The sequence below is a fragment of the Tursiops truncatus genome, chromosome 17 (assembly GCF_011762595.2).
Source record: "Tursiops truncatus isolate mTurTru1 chromosome 17, mTurTru1.mat.Y, whole genome shotgun sequence".
NCBI classification, from domain to species: Eukaryota; Metazoa; Chordata; class Mammalia; order Artiodactyla; family Delphinidae; genus Tursiops; species Tursiops truncatus.
In genome coordinates, this window is record NC_047050.1 from 48,789,915 (window position 1) to 48,812,366 (window position 22,452).

The following is a 22,452-nucleotide window of genomic DNA, read 5'->3' on the forward strand; positions in this document are numbered from 1 at the left end:
GCATACTTTGCTAAAGTAAAATTAGCTTCTAGAAGTTACATATGTTTTACAAACTATTTATATTGTTTTAAAATCTTTGTAAAATAAAAATCACTTGTTTGTGTTTTGAAAATTATATTTTGTATTTTGAAATTGCTTGAAGTAGAGGCCTACATGTAATTGTGATGTATTATGATAAAGCATATACTCTGTATCATAATAGGTTGAGATCAGTTGCTAACAAACACAAAATTTGTCAAGTTATCCTGTCTCTAAAGATGGAAATACCAGTTATTAGTCAAATGTAAAATTGGTCCATAGACATATTAATGATCATTAAACCTCATCGTTTAGTTTTTCTGTTTTAACAAATTATTTTTTTTTTCTCTTAAACAGGTTGAATCAAGGGATTCTTTGAATAGTATAGCCCTGAAATTTGATACAACGCCCAACGAACTTGTTCAGCTAAATAAGTTATTCTCCCGAGCAGTTGTTACTGGACAGGTATCTTTTTTTTAATGCATTGATGGTTAGAAGCATCAGTTTTAAGACAGAAAGTATCCATTGCAATACAGTTAATTTAAGAAGAGTAATTTTATGCACACTTTGAACAAATCACATTGGTTCTAGAAGAGAAAATTAAATGTCACTTATATCCATGTGAATTTTTCTTAATACATATTGAAAATAACTGTTGTCTTTTCAAATATAGTTTTAAAGAGCTTTAAAAAATATTCAAAGCAGTACATGTACCTGATAAAAAATTCAAACTTTTTTAAAGGTAGTTTATCTCAGACTTACAGTTTCCTTTTCCAGAAGCAACCACAGTTACCAATATGTATCCCCTTCCAAAAATATTCTAGCCTTTCTTTCTTCTTTAAAAAAAATAAATAACTTTGATTCTGGAAAAATGTTCTGTTGAAGCATAACTCAATCTCAGACTTTTTCATGTATGTAAAGTATTGCACTCTATTAATATATAGGCATGCCTTGGAAATATTGTGGATTTGGTTCCAGACCACTGCAGTAAAGCAGATATCACAATAAAGCGAGTCATAGAATTATTTGGTTTCCTAGTGTGTATGAAAGTTATATTTACACTACACTGTAGTCCGCTAAGTGTGCAATAGCATTATGTCTAAAAAAAGTACATACCTTGGGTTTCCCTTGTGGCGCAGCGGTTGAGAGTCCGCCTGCTGATGCAGGGGACACGGGTTCGTGCCCCGGTCCGGGAGGATCCCACATGCCACGGAGCGGCTGGGCCCGTGAGCCATGGCCGCTGAGCCTGCGCGTCCGGAGCCTGTGCTCCGCAACGGGAGAGGCCACAACAGTGAGAGGCCCGCGTACCGCAAAAAAAAAAAAAAGTACATACCTTAATTTAAAAGTACTTTATTGCTAAAAAATGGTAACCATCATCTGAGCTTTCAGAGAGTCATAATCTTTTTGCAGCAGTCACTGATCACAGATCACCATAACAAATATAATAATAATGAAAAGTTTGAAATATTGGAAGAATCACCAAAATGTAACCCAGAGACAGGAAGTGAGCAAATGCAGTCGAAAAATGGCACTGATAGACTTGCTTGACACAGGGCTGCCACAATCTTTCAGTTTGTGAAATACGCAATATCTGCGAAGTCCAATAAGGTGACACAGTAGAACGAGGTGTGCCTGTATTATGGTTTAACCAAGCACAGTAGGCTTTAGACTTTCTACTCTTTTGCTATGTAAACATTGCTCTAGGAAACATTCTTGTTTGTTTCTCTTTTTCTTTATATGCACGTATATCTATAAAGTCAAGTCCTAGAAGTAAAATGGCTCAGTTAAAGGATATGTGCATTTTAAGCTTTGCTGGCTGTTGACAAATTGTCCTTTAAGGGGAACACCCATAATTTTTAAGAATTACTGTTTCCCCTCACTGTTGCCCACAGTTTGTGTTATCAAACTTATCTAAATTAAATATCTTTTTTAAAATTTTGTTACAGTTATTTCGGTAATAAACATTCTTTTAATCTGAAGGTTTTAATTTTTAAAATTTATTTCTGAAGGTCATTGTTAATGGTGCTCGCTTAGAGAATACCATCTGATTATTAATATTTTAGTTTGACTAAATCTTTATGTGAATATTTTGTTCCAGGTTTTATATGTTCCTGATCCTGAATATGTCTCCAGTGTTGAGAGCTCCCCGTCTCTAAGCCCCATAAGTCCTTTGTCACCAACATCATCTGAGGCTGAACTTGATAAGACCACTGTAAGTTTCCCTTCTTTTCAAAGCTATCAAGAAATGTCACTGTATTTGTATATATCACCATTTTTTTAATCCTACTTTGCCTATGGCTTGAACGAAATTTTACCTTTTTAGGTTGTTAATTAAATTTGTAAATCCCGGTTTTTAAAGTGAAACATTCTTATTAAATCAGACAGTTTAAATTGATTATTGTTGGTGGTAGTAGTAATCCAAAGATATTCATCAGCCGTTTTATGAATATCATATAATAATTTAACTAAGAAAGGAATTTTACTTAACAAACATGAGTATATCATGATAGGAAGTCCATGTCCAATTTGATTTTTTTTTTTTTTTTTTTGCGGTACGTGGGCCTCTCACTGTTGTGGGGCTCCGGACGCGCAGGCTCAGCGGCCATGGCTCACGGGCCCAGCCGCTCCACGGCATGTGGGATCTTCCCGGACCGGGGCACGAACTCGTGTCCCCTGCATCGGCAGGCAGACTCTCAACCACTGTGCCACGAGGGAAGCCCCCAATTTGATTTTTATTTGAGTTTCTGTGAATGTTTATATAATACTTAAAACTCTCGAGTTCATTATTGGCACACTTTAAAAAAATAATTTATGGGGACTTCCCTGGCAATCCAGTGGTTAAGACTATGCACTTCCACTGCAGGGGGCGTGGGTTCGATCCCTGATTGGGGAACTAAGATCCCACATGCTGCACAGCACTGCCAAAGGAAAAAAAAAATTATTATCTTAGTTGTTCTTCAGAATATTAATTTGGAGTAACTAATAGTATATTAATTTATCTAGCATTTTAAAGGAATAGATGTTCTATATGTTACATTTTACAAATGAATTCCAAGGAAAAAAACTTTAATAATTTTGATTAAAATTCCTCCGACAGGAATTATGTTTTTTGTGCCTTTCCTGTGTAAATGAATACTAATCATAATTTCCCATTTTCATAATGACCCAGTGATTATGTTTACATGTAAAAGGTTATTTCTCCATTAACTGGCTAGACTCCTGTGAGAGATTCTTCTGTGTTGCTATGCTGATTTTAGGAGACATCCTTTTCTCTGCCCCAATTTGCACTCAAAGTTTAGGATACCAAATGGCATACTGGTAACAAAACACAAATTATTAATGTTAATTTGCCTATAAATTATTAGGAATTATTAGTTTCTAAGCTGTAGTATTAGACTAGTTCCACTTCTCTCATGGAGTAAAGGACATGATATTATTAATAAGTATTTGTCTCCTTGCCTAGGGACTTTTTTCTGTGTGTTTGTGGTGAGAGAGAGAGAGAGGGAGGGAGGGAGAAAGGGGGTCTTTTTCAAATGTTTTATTTGCTGGCTATCTTGTAAAAATGACAACTACTTTAGAATACAGCTACATGAAAGGAATGTATTACATTTATTCTCATCATTGACGAAAATGGAAGTCAGTTTCTAATGATACTGGACCAAACAGTTACTGGACCTTTTTGAACATGGCCATGCCATTGTCCCATGGGACTTAACAGATATATTCATAAGGGGCAGTGACAAAGGAGAGCAGTGTAGCCTTCAGTTAATTTAGCTTGTGTTCCATACCCTAAAGCAAAATTGTGAAAAGCTAGACTACTTACCTGAATTAGGATTCCAGCGCGGATAGTCTGAGTCCAGAGCCCATGGTTTTTTACTAGCACTTTATAGCTGGAAATTGATAGCTCAGAAACTACTATCGATCAGTAAATAATTGGACCCAACCCAAAAAGATAAGTAATATTCAATCATTGTGAGTGTAGTAAAACCTGTCACTTTTGCACTATCATTTTGTAAAATTTTTTTAATCTAACATTCTTTTGTAAATATAAAAACCTCTTTTGTTTATCTCCTTTGATTTCTCCTCTCTGCATCTTAAATTTATTTATTATGCTAATGCCATTTTCGGCTAGAACTACTAGTGTGATATATTTAGGATGGAATTCAGAGGAAAAAGAATTTTAAATAAATAATATGGAAAAGTGAAATGGTTTTAAATAGTTTTTAATTTCGGCTTATGTTACTATACTCCACTGAAAGATGGGCTAGCAGATAGTTGTATTCTCTTTAATATAAAACACTCTTTAGTATACTCTAATAAATCTAAAAGATAATAAGAAAAGTAGAGTACTTATAATGTGGTAAGAAAATATAATTTTGAAATTATATTTCATGGTAGGAAGAAAATATAATTTTGAAAAAAATACTACTAAGAGATTCTATGGAAGGCCTAGAAGGTCTTACAGGAGAAAATATATAAAGCATTAATAGAGTTTAGGCACATTAAAAGCTTCTTTTTAAGCATAGGCAATTATTCTGCTACAGTTACTATTAACATTTAAAAAGTACTTACTATGCATTTATTAATGAGGAAACTAAGGCATAGAGAGAATGAGTAATGTACACAAGGTCACATACTTGATGAGTGGTAGAGCTGAGATTTAAACCCTGACAGTCTACATCCAGGTTTTGTGTTATATTCTTAACCACTTTTTGAACTAATTGATGAAAGGGTAAGGATTAGCAGTACAGATTCTCTGTGACTGAGACATACAATCTAAAACTAAAATATATGTGTCCTAAATTGTAGAAACTAGAAAGTTTGTAGTAAAGAGCTATGTGGAAGTAATGTAGCAAATTTTTGCTTACCAAAGCAAAAATAAAAGTAAAGCAGATAATCGGAAGTATTGCTTAAAATGATTAAAAGGTGAACAAAAGCATTGCTTTTTTTCCCTCAATATTTAAGATTATCTGGACTTTTAAATATGTTGTTCTTCTGTTTATGTAACTTAAAAAATTATTATTTGCCTGTATTAATTTCCTGGGATTGCTGTAACAAAGGATTACAGAATGGGTGGTCTAAATCAGAAACTTACCACACAGTTCTGGAGGCTAGATGTCTGGAATCAAGATGTTGGCAAGCACCTTGTGGGGGAGGATCCTTCCTTGCCTCTTCTAGCATCGGGTGTTGGCCCACAATCCTTGTCATTCCTTGTCTTGTTGGACAGATTACTCCAGTTTCTGCCTTTGTAGTCACATGGCTGTCTTCTCCTTGTGTGTTTGTGTCTTCACATAGTGGTCTCCTCTTCAGATAAGGAAACCAATTAAATTGGATTAAGGGTCCACTCTACTCCTCCTGTGTGACTTCAGCTTAACTCACTTCATCTGTGAAAAGCTGATTTCCAAATAAGGTTGCATTCTGAGGTAGGGGTTAGGACTTCAGCATATCTTCTTGGGTGACACAGTGAAGTGTCATAATGTTGCCTTTTATAAAATTTCAAGAGAACCACATTGTTTAGTCAGGGAACTTTAGAAGGTTTTCTAACTCTAGTCAAATAAGATTTTTTTAAAAAAGACATTCAGTGACTATTCTCTTTACATACAGATGAGAAAATGTATAAAAGAGTGATGTTAATTTCTTACAGGGTTTTGGGGATCTTGAGAATATTTGTGAAATCTAATAAAATAAACCTCCCTCTATTTTAATTATACTAATCACATAATTCATTGACATCCTGAACTTATATACCTGAAAACAGACATTAAAGTAATAGCACACATGCAAGAAGTTAAAAAAATTTTAGTTAGAAATATCAATATAGTTTGAAGAGATTAAATATAGCATATGCTTCAAAAATTGTTCTCACATATGCCATCCTTAAACTAGTCACAAGCATTCCTCTCCCCTCTTTCCCTTCTTCCTTACTTCCACCTCCTTCCTCTCTCTCTCTGTGTATAATATTATATATTTAAACTTAAAATAAATTTAAAATCACTAAAATATATAATATATAAAATATATTTTATGATATATAATATATAAATTATGATTTTAAATTTCATGCTTTTAAACCTAAATTTTCATATGTAAGTATATATACTTTATTATATAATAAACATAAGTTTATATATTACATATTATATTAAAATAAAGTTAAACAACTATAAATGCCGTATGTATAAATAACACATGAATTATATGTTACCTATATATTGTATAATATAATTTAGCTTTGGTGCTTTTAAACTTAAATACCAACAGTTTATTAGGGAATTATAATTTTTTAATATGTACTTTTTAAATGGTGGTGCTATAATTATACCTTAGTCTTACATTCTTAGAACAAAATTTTATATTTGAAATATGTGAAAACATAAAACGTCATAGTACGACTTTGTATTTATATAGATTTTTAGGAAAGCATTTCTTTATATAGAAGAAATCTCTGTATTTGTAATATCACAAATAAATAGTTAAATTACTGGGTGAGAGTTTTCTTCTAGATTCTGAAAGCAAGCATTGTTCTCATAATTAGAATTTAAAAATTGATCCTTCTTTGCTTTTTAACCTGGTTGCTAAAAAGCTCAGTGCCAGGTCCAAAACTCCAAGTACAACACTTAAAATTGCATTTTATTTTTTCTTCACTCTGATATTTTTATTTGTATTGTATTTTATTCTGTATGTTTGTTTTAAGAGCCTCAAATTCTTAAGTGGAGTTTAAATAAATTCTGAGAGTGATAGTTAAACATAACAATTTATAGGAAGTAAATGGTACCCATCATATTTATTGGATTGAGTGAAGAAACATAATATTCACTACTTTAAAAATAAACATTTATTTTAGATTATATATTATATATGTTTGTATGAAATAAATATAAATGTTGGTATTTCTGTGCCTGTATGGTTTTTCCTTTTCAAATTTTGTATGCCTTACCTACATGTTACCAGAGAACATTTCTACATATTTTCAATCACTAAAGAACAAAAACTCCATAAAGCCAAGGCAACATGGGAAAAGGAGAGTTTGGAGTTGCTAATTAGCTTATGGTAATGATTTATAATAATACTCTACAAATTATATAATATTTAGTCATATTGTACAAAAAAGATGACCATAAGTCAACTTTTTTGGGTCACTTGCCATAGCATTGCTTTCCTTTTGCACATTTGAACAATTGAGGTGACAATTGAGGCTTGATAAATAAATGTTTATAATCCTGTATTTTTAAGGACCTTTCCATCCCTAGTGGCTAAAACAAAATTGCACAAAGAAGCTTCAGAAAGCACTCAAATAAGCTTATTCAAATCACCTTATTAAGAAACAGAATCTGTAAATTCACAGAGATACGGAGATACTGATACTTTGGATCATGTACATGTATGTAAGTTAAAATGAGGTCTGATTATGATTTCTCTAAACAACTTTGATCTCTTTTAAAGAAATACTCTTTTATGCTATACTTTGAGCATTCGTTAAGCTAATCTCATGTATTCTTTTTAATAGGATTACTTTGACAAGTTGGGATTGCTATTGATACTGAGTTGTAGAATTTGAGGCTTTGAAGGAACCTCAGAGATCTTGTTCTATGAGGTATATGTTTAAGGAAAATATTTGACAATGTACCCTGATACAGTTTCTGTGAATAATATGGTTATTTAGTAGATACTGTTGTCACCTGATTTGGGAGTAACTGAACAGTCATAGACAAAATTTGTGTATTGCTTTGTGCCAGTTTGCAGGGGGCCCTGTGATAGCTCTGTATTGGCTTTTTTTTTCCCCTCTGCACACAATCTTTTAGAAGAATGTTTGAAATGGAAAGCATATAGTAGTGCAGTTAAGCTCACTAGTTCATGTGTTGGCAACATGGGTTTTCATCTCAGCTTCATCTTACTCATTGGGCAAGTTACTGAATTTGGACAAGCATACGTTTCCTTAAAAATTAAGGTAATAGTATATACCTTATGAGTGATTTGAAAGTGAAATGGTCTTTATAATATACTTAAATATAAAGGTATTCATAAATATCAATTAATATTATTAATGTCCCTTATTTAATTATCTGTGCTAAATGAATTTATATATGATATAAAACTCTTAGATACAGTAACTACCAGAGACAACAGGATGAATGTAAAGTTATTAGTTTGTATCACAAAATGAAAAGATTGATAATAATGCTATAACAGTATCATGCAGCTGTTAAAATATAATTCCATTTTAGGTTTTTTAAAAATATAATTATATCAGATGTAGCTGTTTTGCAGTGTTCTGAACTGGTCTACCTTCAAAAAATGTCTGTTGAGTATCTGCCCAAGTGCTTGGGATTCAGCCCTATATTTTAGGAAGGGTATATGAAATTTAGAAAGGAAGTCTACAAATTCTGTCCTATATAGGACAGAATTTAAGGAATTAGATGCATTTATTAGAGTAGAAAAAGTCATGTTAAAATTTGATAGTTCTTTTCAAGTATCTCAAAGTCTGTGAGACTGAAGAGGAAGCAGTCTTGTTTATTATTTCAAAAGGGCAAATAATAACTATTAGGTATTAATTACAGAGTGGCAGATTTTAGTTCAAAGCTCTGAAGAACCTTGCTACTATGAAAACTATTATATAAGGCATTGTGCATTTACTTATAAGGTATGAAATGCCTCTGTGGAGGTATTTAAAACAAAGATTAAAAGGCATCTGTCTAACCTTCCTACATTTGTACAGAATAGTGAACTTTGGGAAAACTATGAGTTCTGTGAACTTGGATAGAAAAAATTTTAAGTGAAATCTAGCATTTTTAAAGATTAAGAATATAAGCAGCAAACTATAGAAAAGCACCAGGGATACCTGTGACTTTGTCTCCAATAGAACTCACATATTTTCAGTTCTTTTTTTTTTTTTTTTTAATGGTACGCGGGCCTCTCACTGTTGTGGCCCCTTCCGCTGCGGAGCACAGGCTCCAGACGCGCAGGCTCAGCGTCCATGGCTCACGGGCCCAGCCGCTCTGCGGCATGTGGGATCTTCCCAGACCGGGGCACGAACCTGTGTCCCCTGCATCGGCAGGCGGACTCTCAACCACTGCGCCACCAGGGAAGCCCTAGAACTCACATATTTTCAAATCCATTTAGAGTTGTTGTAGATATCACAGAATGTTGTTTATGGCCATGTACTTCAAAATTATCGTTATGAGTCATCACTAGATCTTGTTATTTAATGTATTAATAAAGAAGCGTATATATCTATAAATAAAAATATCTCTGATTAAAAAGTGTTTTGATAATTGTTTTGATATAATTGTTTTTCTTTGTAATTCTATATTTTGAGTATTAAAAAAAAACATTCTGAAAAGGAGGTCTATAGGCTTCACTGTGGGAATGGTCCATGGCATCAAAAAAGTTAAAAACCTATGATCTAACTAATTAATACTTTGTAAAATGGTACTGATAAATTCTTTATAGCTTGAGATTTTAACAGGCTCTTCAATGAATGGATTCTGCTGAATTCCTAGGTTTCACAGACAAGCACTCACCTTTTCTCTGCTCCCAGCACCTGAGGGATATATTAAATGATCAGGACCAGTGATTTGATTCAGGAGCAACTGAATGTGTATGTGTGTGTATACACACACACACACACACACAAACACATATGTATTATAACCAGTATATATATATTCCCATTAAAAAAAATAATTGAAAAATGTAAGTTTAAGCTGTATTAGGATCTTTACCAAATGTAAAAGAAGTGACATTCTCTCCCATATTTTTTTTTTTTTTTTTTGCGGTACGCGGGCCTCTCGCTGTTGTGGCCTCTCCCGTTGCGGAGCACAGGCTCCGGACGCGCAGGCTCAGCGGCCATGGCTCACGGGCCCAGCCACTCCGCGGCATGTGGGATCCTCCCGGACCGGGGCACGAACCCGTGTCCCCTGCATCGGCAGGCGGACTCTCAACCACTGCGCCACCAGGGAAGCCATCTTTCCCATATTTTTTTTACATAAAAACGTTTTGAGCTGTTCTACAGAATGTGATGAGAAGGAAGAACACTTACTGGGGAGAGCTATGCATTTGCATTTAACCATGTGCTTAGTTTTATTTAGTTCTCTGAAGTGTCTTTATCTTTTTTTTTTTTTTAAAGAATCCTGATGTAGTCCACCCGAAAGAAGAAACTCTCTCATCTGCTTTTACTGGTATTCGACCTGCACGAGTTGTATCTTCAACTTCTGAGGAGGAAGAAGCATTTACTGAGAAATTTCTTAAAATTAATTGCAGATATATTACCAGTGGCAAGGTAATGGATAAAACTTTAGAAAAAACTTTTAATCATTTTTTATTTATTACTAAAATATGACAGTTTTGCATTTACATTTTTAGTCATCAGCATCAGCACATGATGATCAATTTAAAGTAATCTTGTGAAATAGGCAGTCCTATTCCTTCTTCACAGGAAAAAAAAAAAAAACTTTCAGAAAAGGTTAATGAGTCCAGGGTTTCTCTGTCCTGGCTAGAATTCAAACCCAGTTTGAATCTGTGTTTTATCTACCACAGGTTGCTGCTTTTCTAAAACAGAGAACTTCTAGTCTGCAGAGGGAATTATAGTAAAGTACAGTAGTCAAAATAAACTCCAGGTGTTGCTAAGAAAGTAATTATAGTATGATACCCACTTGAGAAGTCACACGTGGGAACCATTTCTTTATAGTCGTAATTCATAAATTATGGGTATTTGAAATAGGTGTTTAGTGCTATAAATTTCCCTCTATGTACTGTTTTAACTGAATCCACAGTCTTGATATGTTGTATTTTCATTTTCTTTCAGTTCATAATACTTTCTCTTCATTTCTTTTTTGGCCCATGGAATATTTAGAAGTTTCTTAGTTTCCAAATATTTGGTATTTTTCAAGATATCTTTCTGTTACTGATTTCTAATGTTTTTCCATGTGGTTAGAGAACATACTACTATTTGTAGGCTTAACGTTTAATGGTGCAGAATGTATTATATCTTGATACGTGTTACATGTGCACTTGGAAAGAATGTGTATTCTGCTGTTGTTGGGAGAAATAGTTTATAAATGTCAATTAAATCAAGTTGAGTGTTACTATTGATCTTCTGTCTTTTTGTTCTATCAATTATTGACAGAAGGATGTTGAAATACCTCTATAATTGTGGATTTGTCTATTTCCCCTTCTAGTTCTATCAGTTTTTTTGTGTGTATTTTGAAACTCTGTGGTTAGGTATAAAAATGTTTTGGATTCTTATATTGTCTTGATGAATGGACTTGTTTAATTATGAAAGACTATTCTTGGTAAAACTCTTTGCTATGAAGTCTGCTTTGATGGATACAAATGTAGTCACTTAGCTTCTGTTCAGTTAGTGTTAACTTGATTTATCTCTTCCATTTTTTTACTTTGAGACTGTGTCTTACACTTAAAGTGGGTTTCCATAGTTTACATCAGAACTCACTCTTTGTGTCATACACTCTATGGGTTTTGAGAAATGTATGATGACATGTATCCACTATTACAGTATCATGCAAAATAGTTTCATTGTCTCCCAAATCCTCTGTGCTCTGTCTGTTCATCCATCCCTTCCTCTGGACCCCTGGAAACTACTGATCTTTTTTCTGTCTCCATAGTTTTGCCTTTTACAGAGTGTCATGCAGTTAGAATCATAAAGTATGATTGAATGATTTCAGAGTGGTTTCTTTCACTTAGCAGTATGCATTTAAGAGCCTTCCATATCTTTCATGGCTTGACAGCTCATTTGTTTTTATTGCTGTGGATGTACAGTACAACAGTTTATCCATTCACCTACTGAAGGGCATCTTGGTTGCTTCCAAGTTTGGACACTTATGAAGATAGCTGCTGTAAACAATATGCAGGTTTTGTATACGTTTTTATTTCCTTTGGTTGAATACTAAGACATGTGATTGTTAGATCGTGTGGTAAGACTGTGTTTAGCTCTGTAGGAAACTACCAAACTGCCTTCCAAAAGTGGCTGTGTTATTTTCCATTCCTGCCAGCAGTCACTGAGAGTTGCTGTTTCTCCACATCCTCACCAGCATTCACCGTGGTCAGTGTTTTAGATTTTAATTATGCTTATTGGTCTTTAGTGGTAACTCATTTAATTTACATTTCCCTAATGACTTATGATACTGAGCATCTTTTCATTTGCTTATTTGCTATTCATATAGCTTTGGTATTTTCTTTACTTTTTAAAGATATTTTCACTGGGCATAGAATTTTAGGTTGACAGGGTTTTCTTTTCCTTTCAGAACTTTAAAGATGTTTCTTTCAAATCTCTACTGTTTTCTGGCTTGCACTGTTTCTGAAGAGAAGTCTTCTATTACTTTTGTATTTGGTGTGCTGTATAAAATATATTTTTTTCTTTGCATTTAAGATGATGTCTTTATCACTGATTTTGAGCAAGTTGATTTTTTTTTAATTTTATTGTTATTTTTTTACATATATATTCTTTTTTAAATTCTTTTCCCATTTAGGTTATTACAGAATATTGAGCAGAGTTCCCTGTGGCATACAATGTTGGTTATCTATTTTAAATATAGTACAGATCACTTCCAAACTCCCAGTCTATCCCTCCCTCCCCACCTTTCCCCCCTGGTAACCATAAGTTTGTTCTCTGTGTCTGTGAGTCTGTTCTGTTTTGTAAATAAGTTCATTTGTATCTTTTTTTTTTTTTTTAGATTCCGCATACAAGCAATATATATTTGTCTTTCTCTGTCTGACTCACTTCACTTAGTATGATAATATCCTGGTCCATCCATGTTGCTGCAGACGGCATTATTTCATTCTTTTTAATGGCTGAGTAATATTCCATTGTATATATGTACCACATCTTCTTTATCCATTCATCTGTTGATGCACATTTAGGTTGCTTCCATGTCTTGGCTGTTGTAAACAGTGCTGCAGTGATCATTGGAGTGCTGCATGTATCTTTTCAAACCATGTTTTTCTCCAGATATATGCCCAGTAGTGGGATTGCTGGATCATATAGTAGTTCTGTTTTTACTTTTTTAAGGAACCTCCATACTGTTCTCCATAGTGCCAATTTACATTCCCACCAACAGTGTAGGAGGGTTCCCTTTTCTCCATACCCTCTCCAGCATTTACTGTTTGTAGATTTTTTTGATGATGGCCATTCTGACTGGTGTGAGGAGATATCTCACTGTAGTTTTGATTTGCATTTCTCTAATAATTAGCAATGTTGAGCATCTTTTCACGTGCCTTTGGCCATCTCTATGTCTTCTTTGGAGAAATGTCTGTTTAGGTCTTCTGCCCATTTTTTGATTGGGTTGTTTGTTTTTTTGATATTGTTGAGCAGTTTAATTATGATGTGCCTTGGTGTGTGTTTCATATTTGTTTTCCTTGGGGTTCGTTCAGCTTCTTGGATCTGTAGGTTTATAGTTTTCATCAAATTTGAAAAAATTTTGGCCATATTTCTTCAAATGTTTTTTCTCCCCCATTCTCTCCTCTTCTTTGGAAACTCCAGTTATGCATATTTTAGGTTGCTTGATGATGTGCTTCATAGCTTACTGATACTCTGCTCTTTTTTTTCCTCTCTCTCCATTTTGGACAATTTCAATTGCTGTATCTTGAAGTTCAGTAATTAATTTTTCTGCCAAATCTAATCTGGTATTCTATCCAGTGTATTTTTCACCTCTGAGTTTAAACTGGGTCGCTTATATCTTCCACATCCCTACTTAACACGCAAAATCTTTCTTCTATATTCTTGAATACATGGACTATAGTTAAAATAATTGTTCTAATGTCTTTTTCTACCAATTCTTTTCTCTCTTCCACTTTTGGGTTTGTTTCAGTTCATTGATTTTTTGTTATTGCTGTGAGCCATATTTTCCTGTTTGTTTGCATGCCTAGTAATTTTTAATTGGATACCAGATATTATGGATTTTATCTTGTTGGGTGCTGGATATTTTTGTATTTCTATACATATTCTTGCGCATTTTTCTGTGACATGGTTGTTTCTTGGAAACAGCTTCATCCTATCATGGCTTGCTTTTAAGTTTTGTTAGGCATGACCAGAGCAGCTTTTAAGTCTAGCTAGTTTTCCCCTTACTGAGATAATACCCTTCTGAGTATTGAGGTGCTGTAAATTACAAGGGTTTTTGCTCTGGTTGGTGAGAACACAAACTATTTCTGACTCTGTGGACTCTAGGGATTGTTTTCTCAGCTTCTTTTGAGTGCTTTTTTTCTCATCCTTGGATAGCTGCTTTCGCACAGGTGGCAATCAGTCCTCAGCTGGAACCTTGGAAAAGAATCCTCTGTAGATCTCCAAAGCTTTCTCAGTAGGGAGTGTTCTCTCCTTTCCTGTCTCTGTCTGTGGCCAGGAAACTCCACCCAGTGTGCTGGGGCATTTGTAGATCTCATCTTATTTGTTTCCCCTTATTCAGCATTATAGTATCGGAAAAGAGTTATTTCATGTATTTTATGTGTTTTAGTAGCTTTAGGCAGAATTAGTTCTTGGCTAGAAGCAAAATTTTAGTTGGAAGTATTTGAATAACAATTCTGTTTAAGAATCAAAGAAAAGATAAAGTCATTGGCAGGGTTAGGAATGGCTTGCACTGGTGTTCTTGAAACATAATCTCTTGTAAGAAAGTAAGCAGGAAAAGATGCTTTCTCATACAAGTCATCTTCTTTCTTCTTCTTACAGGTTGATTGTAGTAAAGATTATTTATATAAAATTATGGAAATTTATCAACAATTATTGTAATGGTTAAATTACTGTGGACTTAAGACTGAAAAAAAAATCAGTACAAGCTTTTATTTCTCCTGGAATGAGTTCCCAAATCATAATCTTTTATCTTTTAGTATTTACAGAAATATTGAAATATAAGTGGTAACTTTTCTTTTAGAAATAGACTTTATTTTCTAATAGAAATAATTCCTTCTTGGAAGATTAGTCAAGTAATTGCACATAAGGAATTGGAAGTTACTAACACTAAAGGGAAGTAAGTGCTTAAAGTTTCTGAAGGTCATGTGGATTAAGATATGGTAATTGGAAATCTCTTACTTACAGTATGCTCTTGCTCCTGAAAATATGTCTACATTTATGAAACAGTATTTAAAAAGAATGAAGTGTTAATGGTTTAGTATGAGTTTATGATTTCAGATTTGATCTTGGGCAAATGAATTTGAGAGGCTACTTTCTAAAGAGATTTTTGTGAATTTTGTGTTGTAATGTTTCTCATGGCCGTCTCTTTTGATTTATGGAGACACCTGACATCTCACAGAATACCTCAAAGAGCTCCAGCTAAAGGCAGAGGGAAAGAAGCTTGAAGAATATATCAGTGCATCCTTCAGTAGTAGCAAATAAGGGTGAATTCCTGGAATATAACACTAGCAGATTGATCATTCCAGTGTTAAGCTATAGGGCTTCAAGCCCCTTGTAATCCAAGTAGTAGAAGTACGGTTTTGAGAGACCTTTCAAATGGTTTCTATAATTACACTACTAAGATTATAGTATTCATGTGTATAGTGAATTAAAGTATTATTATTACACTGGGCCTTTTCTATAATACCTAGTAATCATTGTCTTTAATGAAAATCCTTTAAAGCAAAAGATGTAGTGTTATGCCAGTGAACCAAATATTATATCATCATTTAAAACTAATGCTCAGATGAAATTTATGAAATCAAGAATGACCTGAAGTCTTTCAGAGAACCTGAAGTTTGCTTTCCTTAATCCTTACTGATTGTTTGGTTTCATTTCTCAAATAACTTGCTTGTAGACGTGGTGAGATAGAGGAAGGTATTAAAGATTGGAAATTTTTCAGCTTTTTTATATTGTATATACTCTACTCTTGATTATTTATTTCTTGGATTATCCCTGGCAGTTGTAAATGTCCCCGCAACATATTTTATCATCACTCATTGATTTCCGTTGGCATGTGATCCAGGAATACGTAATATATATGAATCTGTTTAAAATATTGATCAAGGGGTGGGAGGGAAACGCAAAAGGGAGGGGATATGGGGTTATATGTATACATATAGCTGATTCACTTTGTTATACAGCAGAAACTAACACAACATGGTAAAGCAATTATACTCCAATAAAGATATTAAAAAACAATAAAATAAAATATTGATCAAAAGATGATTAGGCTATGGTTTACATAAAGTTCCTCCTTATTTAGGAGGTCTATGGTCTGAACTAAAAGAAATACTAGTCAGAGTTTGAGATTGATTCCCTTTCCTCCACCAAAATGCACACACACACACACGTATTCTTCTCTCCAGTATTGCATGCAGTTACTGTAAATAATAAGCGTATTTTATAATCTCGAACATTGGCAATAACTTTTTTTCATTTGTGATTGGGTGACCATTTTTAGTAGGATTTTTTTTTTTATTTTTTTGTTTCTAAAGTTAGTGTCTGTCATAACTTAAGTTTTACATTCTTAAAGTTAAATCAGATAAATTCACAGAGCTGAATATGGACTTGGAAGGAGGGTGTGATACCAAATCAAGCAATATTTAAGTTTTTCTATTGGTATCTTCAGAAAAAAAAGACAACTTTGAAGTAATTATTTGGTTTAGTTTTAGAATTCTGTCTGGCTCTTTATTTTTATTCTTACAGGATGTAGTGGAATGGGAGTTTGAAAATGGGATTAAGAAAGAATATACATAACTGAATAACTTTACAGCAAAAATTAACACAACATTGTAAAGTAACTATACTTCAATAAAAATAAATAAAATAATAGGATTAAGGAGTATTTGGTACTTGAGTTGAAGTGATTATTGTTTGTAACTCAGATGTGAAAAGATTATAGTAAAAAGCATGGACTGCTTGGATTTTGGATCTTGGTCCTGCCACTTATTAGTTAGCTATGTTATTTATTATTTAGGACAAATTGCCTAGCCTCTCTCAATTTTAATTTCCCCACCTGTATTCTCATCTCAGAGCTATAATTGAACAATAATATATATAAATGAACAATAATATATATAAAGCATGATACATACAAAGCATTCAAGAAACATTAGCTAACATTAGTGGGATCAGCTTCTTACGTACTTCTGTTTGCTCATTTGTAAGATGAGAGGGTTGGACTCTTTATATTTGTATCACTATTTGTATAAATATATTTAAAATTCCATAGCTTTTCATGATTAAAATAATTACTGTATGCCTTAGAAGTAATCTAATCTAATTAATTTTACAGATGAAGAAACAACCCCAGAGGCTTTGCTTGCCAGAGGTCACATAACTAGGCAGTAGCAGAATCGAGTGAAATGGAGATTTTTTTTTTTAAAGATATTTTAAACAGATTATACTATTTTCCTTTTATAATGGATTGAGTTATCAGCACATTATTTATTAAACCTGCAGTGTGTGCATGAAACCATTTGATACCTGTAGTGACGGAAGAACGCAGGAGGCTGTATGCAAGTTAATGTAAAACATGGCTCATGCCTTGAAGGACTTTACAATCCTTCTTATATTACTGAAGTTATCTTGCTGATATAACTCAGCATTTTACTGAGGCTGCAAATTTTAATTCCTGTTTTGATTGATTGAAGGTGAATATGATATTCTTTGTATTTTGCCTTTGCTAACAAGGAGAATTTACTGGGAAAATTTGGGTGTTATTAAAAACATTTTCATGAGAATGCCATAGTGCTTGACTATACTACTTTTATATGTGGTAGATGGCCTAACATTGGAAATAAAAATACCTAGAATAATTTTGAAAATTTAAACTTCGAAGTTTAAACATTATTTTCTTTTTTCATCTTAGGGCACAGTCAGCGGTGTGTTGCTAGTTACACCAAATAATATAATGTTTGATCCACATAAAACTGACCCCTTGGTTCAAGAGAATGGCTGTGAGGAATATGGCATCATGTGTCCAATGGAAGAGGTGATGTCAGCTGCAATGTACAAAGAAATTTTCGATAGCAAAATAAAGGAATCCTTACCCATGTAAGAGTGATATTTATACTCCTTTGCAATTTTATTTCATCTAGATAGTTGACCCTGGTCTAATAACTCTGAAGTATTTTTTAATAGTTTTATTATAGCTGCTTTTCATTTTATCATTAATGAAACAAATTATATGTAGTATTGAAAAGATTATTCTTACTGCACTAGGTTAGGAATTGTTTTAGATTTATATTTGTGTATTTGGTCAGAGAACCTGATATTTAAAAGTAACCTATAGTACTCATTTAATTCAATGTTTACCAGCCCATTTTATTCAGGTAAATTCAAATTATTTTTATTAGTAATTTAAGGTAACATAAGTAATCAAGGGTAGCTTTCAAATTTTCCTTAGAAGAGCCTGAAGAGTTGGGTGTGGGATTTGGGGGAGGTCACATGAGCAAAGACCTGACATTAATAAAGCCAGAGCAGCTTTGTCATTTATTGATTTATATGTTTGCACCCTTCTCTCAGAAAAGTATAAAACACAGGGAAGAAGACCCACAGATTGCACAAATTTAAAGAGTTAACCTTGGAATATACTGGTTAGGGAATTTGTGTGTTTCAGGTAACATAGATGTGAGGCTACAGGTCAGCATAGCCTTTGAAAGTAATGTGTTTAACTAAAGGAATAACAAAGAAAAGGGAAGGATAAGAAATAAAAGGAGAAGAAAATAAAAGACAGGTATACAAACAAAGGAAGGGAAGGACAAAAGAAGAAAATTGATATGTAATAGAAAAGAACTCCCCCATTCCTCCATACATGACTTTGTCAACAGTTTAAAAACTGGCTTCACTTTAACTGATACTGAGATTTCTATCCCTGTAATAGCCCACAGGGATGATAATGGTTGTTTTAAAATTAACCCCTGTGAGACAGAACTACTTACAAAAGAGACGGAGAGCAAATTATTTTTGTTTCTGAGGCAGACTACATGAATTGTTAGAATACCTGTGGTAGAATAAAATCTTTTATTTAAACAGTCTCCATTATAATGGCCCCCCAGTAGATACTGTTTTGGCTTGGTAAACTCATCCTTAGAGGTGCAGATTATTCCTAGGATTGCCTCTACTGTTAGCTATTTAATATATCATCATCCAAAATCAGTCTCAGCAAGTAAAGATTATTGTGGCAGGTGGAGGGGTAAGACAAAGGTGAAGGAGTGAAGGATTAGATTAAAAGAGAAACAAGAAGAGTATATGTATGTATATGTTGCCAGTCATTGGTGAGATCCATTTTATCTTGCCCTGCTTTTCCATTTGTATTAGGATACTTTGGGATTCTATTATGCTGAATGATCCATAACTATTCTACACAGATGCTATAGGGCTCTTCCTCTTGTAAATCACTGTTTTATCATTCACAACATCACCTGGAAAGACCATCTATTTGATCCAAACCTTTAAAAAAGTTACTCCAAAAGAAATATCTTTCAATGCTGCCTTATGAATTGATTAAAAACAATACTTGGCAACAACTCAGATAATGTCATGTATGGTAAAAATGAGGTGTAAGATTTGATTGGTTTTCTTCTGTCTTACACTGCTTGGGAAGTTAATTGCAAAGGTATTGTTCAGGAACTATATTGAGCAATAGCAGCATCATTGACATAAAAAAATAAGGTTACAACACTTATCTAAATCTATATACTGTTAGGTTTACTTGACTTTATCTCATACCTAAGGGTCTTATTAAATCTACAGGTACAGTTTCTCAAAACTTTTGCCAAGTTCCAAGACCCTATATATGCAGTTTTAGGGGCTCACCAGTAGATGACACTATTACACATTTAATAACACAGATTAGATGCTTACATACATTTCTTAAGGTGAATCACTCAGTACAAGGGAAGCAGAGATAGGAACTGGACTTCAACTAATTAATACTTCTTTAAAAATAAATTTTACCTATCCTATGCACAATGAAAATTATGCATATCATTATAAAAAATATCAAGTACTAGAATAAGAGGAACAGGGTTACCCAACTTCACCATCCAGAGGTAGCCAATAAATTGTGTGTCGGCTTACTTCCAGTCTTTCCTATTCTCAGACTTGCATAAATGTTCATACTTTTTCCAAAGAACTCATGCAATTTCCGTTTATCAGAAACTACTTTTAGCCATCATTTTGAGTTGCTGACTTGCATTTCATGCAGTGTTTACACTGTCTCCTTCCAGAACTTAACTGTCTAACCATTGAACATTAGTGCTTGCATATACAAATGCCATTAAACATGGAAATCTAGAAGTAATGATGAACCATTCAGCTAGCTAATATCTAACCTCTAAGCACTTTTGCCTCAGTTCTATTCAGGTTGGTTTTTAACTTTGCACTTGAGTTATTTATTTTAGTTTAATTTCTATTTAAATGTAAATAAGCACTGTGTGTGTGTGTGTGTGTGTGTGTGTGTGTGTGTGTGTAATATCAGTCAGTGTATTTTTATTTTATTAAGACATTTAAAATTTTAATCAAAATTTTATTTGCATATTTCATCAGTGAATAAATTTTAGTTTAGAATTATAGCTTCACCCAGAACTTGTATCTTCAACTTCTCTTCAGGTAGATCAATTCAGGAAATCTTACACTGATATTTCCCAGATCTTAAGCAATTGATGCAAAACTTGACTTAATTACATGGTCTATAGGAATCAATCAAATTTTTGATATGCTGTTAAGAGATGTATGCTACACCCTTTTAGGAAAGCCTTTTTAGTGATATTAATTCAGTGTTAAGTTTGTGGAAAATAAAATTCTACAATTTAAAAAGTAATAACTTTAAATTTTGTTTACTGACAGAGAGATAGATCAGTTATCAGGAAAGGACTTCTGCCATTTGAAGAAAATGACAAGAAGTAATACTGATGAAATAGACTCAAGAATTCGCGATGCAGGTAATGATAGTGCCAGCACTGCTCCTAGGAGCACCGAGGAGTCTCTTTCTGAAGATGTGTTCACGGAATCAGAACTCTCTCCTATACGAGAGGAGCTTATTTCTTCAGATGAGCTGCGACAAGATAAATCATCTGGTGCGTCATCAGAATCTGTGCAAACCATCAGTCAGAGTGGAGTAGAATGTTTGACAGTCATAACAGAGGCTGCTAGTACTCCTGACCACTTAAAATCCGATTCTGGACATACTACCAATGAAGTTGGGACTCTTTCCCTTAAAACTGATTTAAATAATCTTGAAATGGCTACTAAGGAAGGAGATCAGACTACAGATAATCTTCAAGAAATCTCAGGTCCTAAAGAACAAAGCACAGGTATAAAAGGTAATGCAGACCAGGATTTTCTTCTTAATGAGAATTCATTACACCATGAAGAAGGTGAAAAAGAAAGTATGCCCTGTGGGGAAGCAATAGAATTTAAACATAAGCCAATTGTCAACAAAGGAAAACAAGGAAAGGAACAAAATCAGGACTCAGAGACTGAGGTAGAAGAGCTACGGAAACTCTGGAAAACCCATACAATGCAACAAACTAAACAGCAAAGGGAAAATATTCAACAGGTGTCACAAAAAGAAATTAAGCATAAAATAGCAACAACCAATATAGAAGGTAAGTGTTAAGGAATATATAAAGTTAGTTTATCATATTGCATATTGTCTCCATCTTTCCTCACTGACTCAAAAGCTACTGTATCTTAGGCCACTCTGAAGGATGATCTAGTAGCCCTTGACTGATGTTTCTCTGGGGACAAGTACATAGTCTCTGGTTTCTCCTGTCTTTTCTTATCCCACAGTGGATTGTACACATAATGGGAATCTTTTCCACCATGTTTAAACATTCCTCACACACTGCATTCTGTCTTTAAACAATTTATTTCTTGAAAGTGCTCACAAGTTCCATAATACCTCTGATTTCTCCATTTCTCTTTTAGTTCTTGATATGTTTTATCATTAAAATACCCTTTAAAATTTCATATATAATATCCTAATTGCAATTTGCAATTGCCGAAGTTGTAATCCCATCATTTTTAAAAAGTGCAATTAGACATAAAAATCTATTTCTGAAATTCTTTCAAGTATCCACAAGTTCCATCATTGTCTGATTAAATGTTTTCCTTTAAAAAGCAGTACTAAGGATAAATTAAAACACCATTTTGTTTTTTCATACTATTTACTTATGAAAATTATAGTAATAGTTTGTCTTTTATTTCTAATATACAGTGCTTCCACTTAGTACATTATGGGTTAAAAGGTGTATATAACTCAAGTATCTTAGCTAACATTGCTCATATTCTATTGGAGTATTGATTCTAGATTAATCAATACTAGATTTCAGTCTTTTTAATTAAAAAATTTTAATTGTTAAAATATACATAAAATAAAAATTACCATTTAACCATTTTTAATGTAAAATTTAGTGGCATTAAGTACGTTCAACATTGTTGTACAACCATCGCCACCATCCATTTCCAGAACTTTTTCATCTTCCTGAACTGAAACTCTGTACCCATTAAAAGTAACTTCCATTCTCTTC

The 22,452-nt window shown here is 33.5% G+C and overlaps 1 protein-coding gene across 4 annotated transcripts in view; it reads left to right on the forward strand.

Moving 5' to 3' along the window:
* Positions 1-22,452, forward strand: part of OXR1 (oxidation resistance 1) — a 369,883-nt gene that overhangs the window by 286,200 nt on the left and 61,231 nt on the right. For all 4 annotated transcript variants that reach the window (XM_073794664.1, XM_033842652.2, XM_033842653.2 and 1 more), the window contains 5 exons: positions 376-483; positions 2,117-2,230; positions 10,145-10,297; positions 17,787-17,971; positions 20,768-21,528. In XM_073794664.1, coding sequence (XP_073650765.1) covers positions 376-483; positions 2,117-2,230; positions 10,145-10,297; positions 17,787-17,971; positions 20,768-21,528 — 1,321 coding nt within the window. The remainder of the gene's footprint in view (positions 1-375; positions 484-2,116; positions 2,231-10,144; positions 10,298-17,786; positions 17,972-20,767; positions 21,529-22,452) is intronic.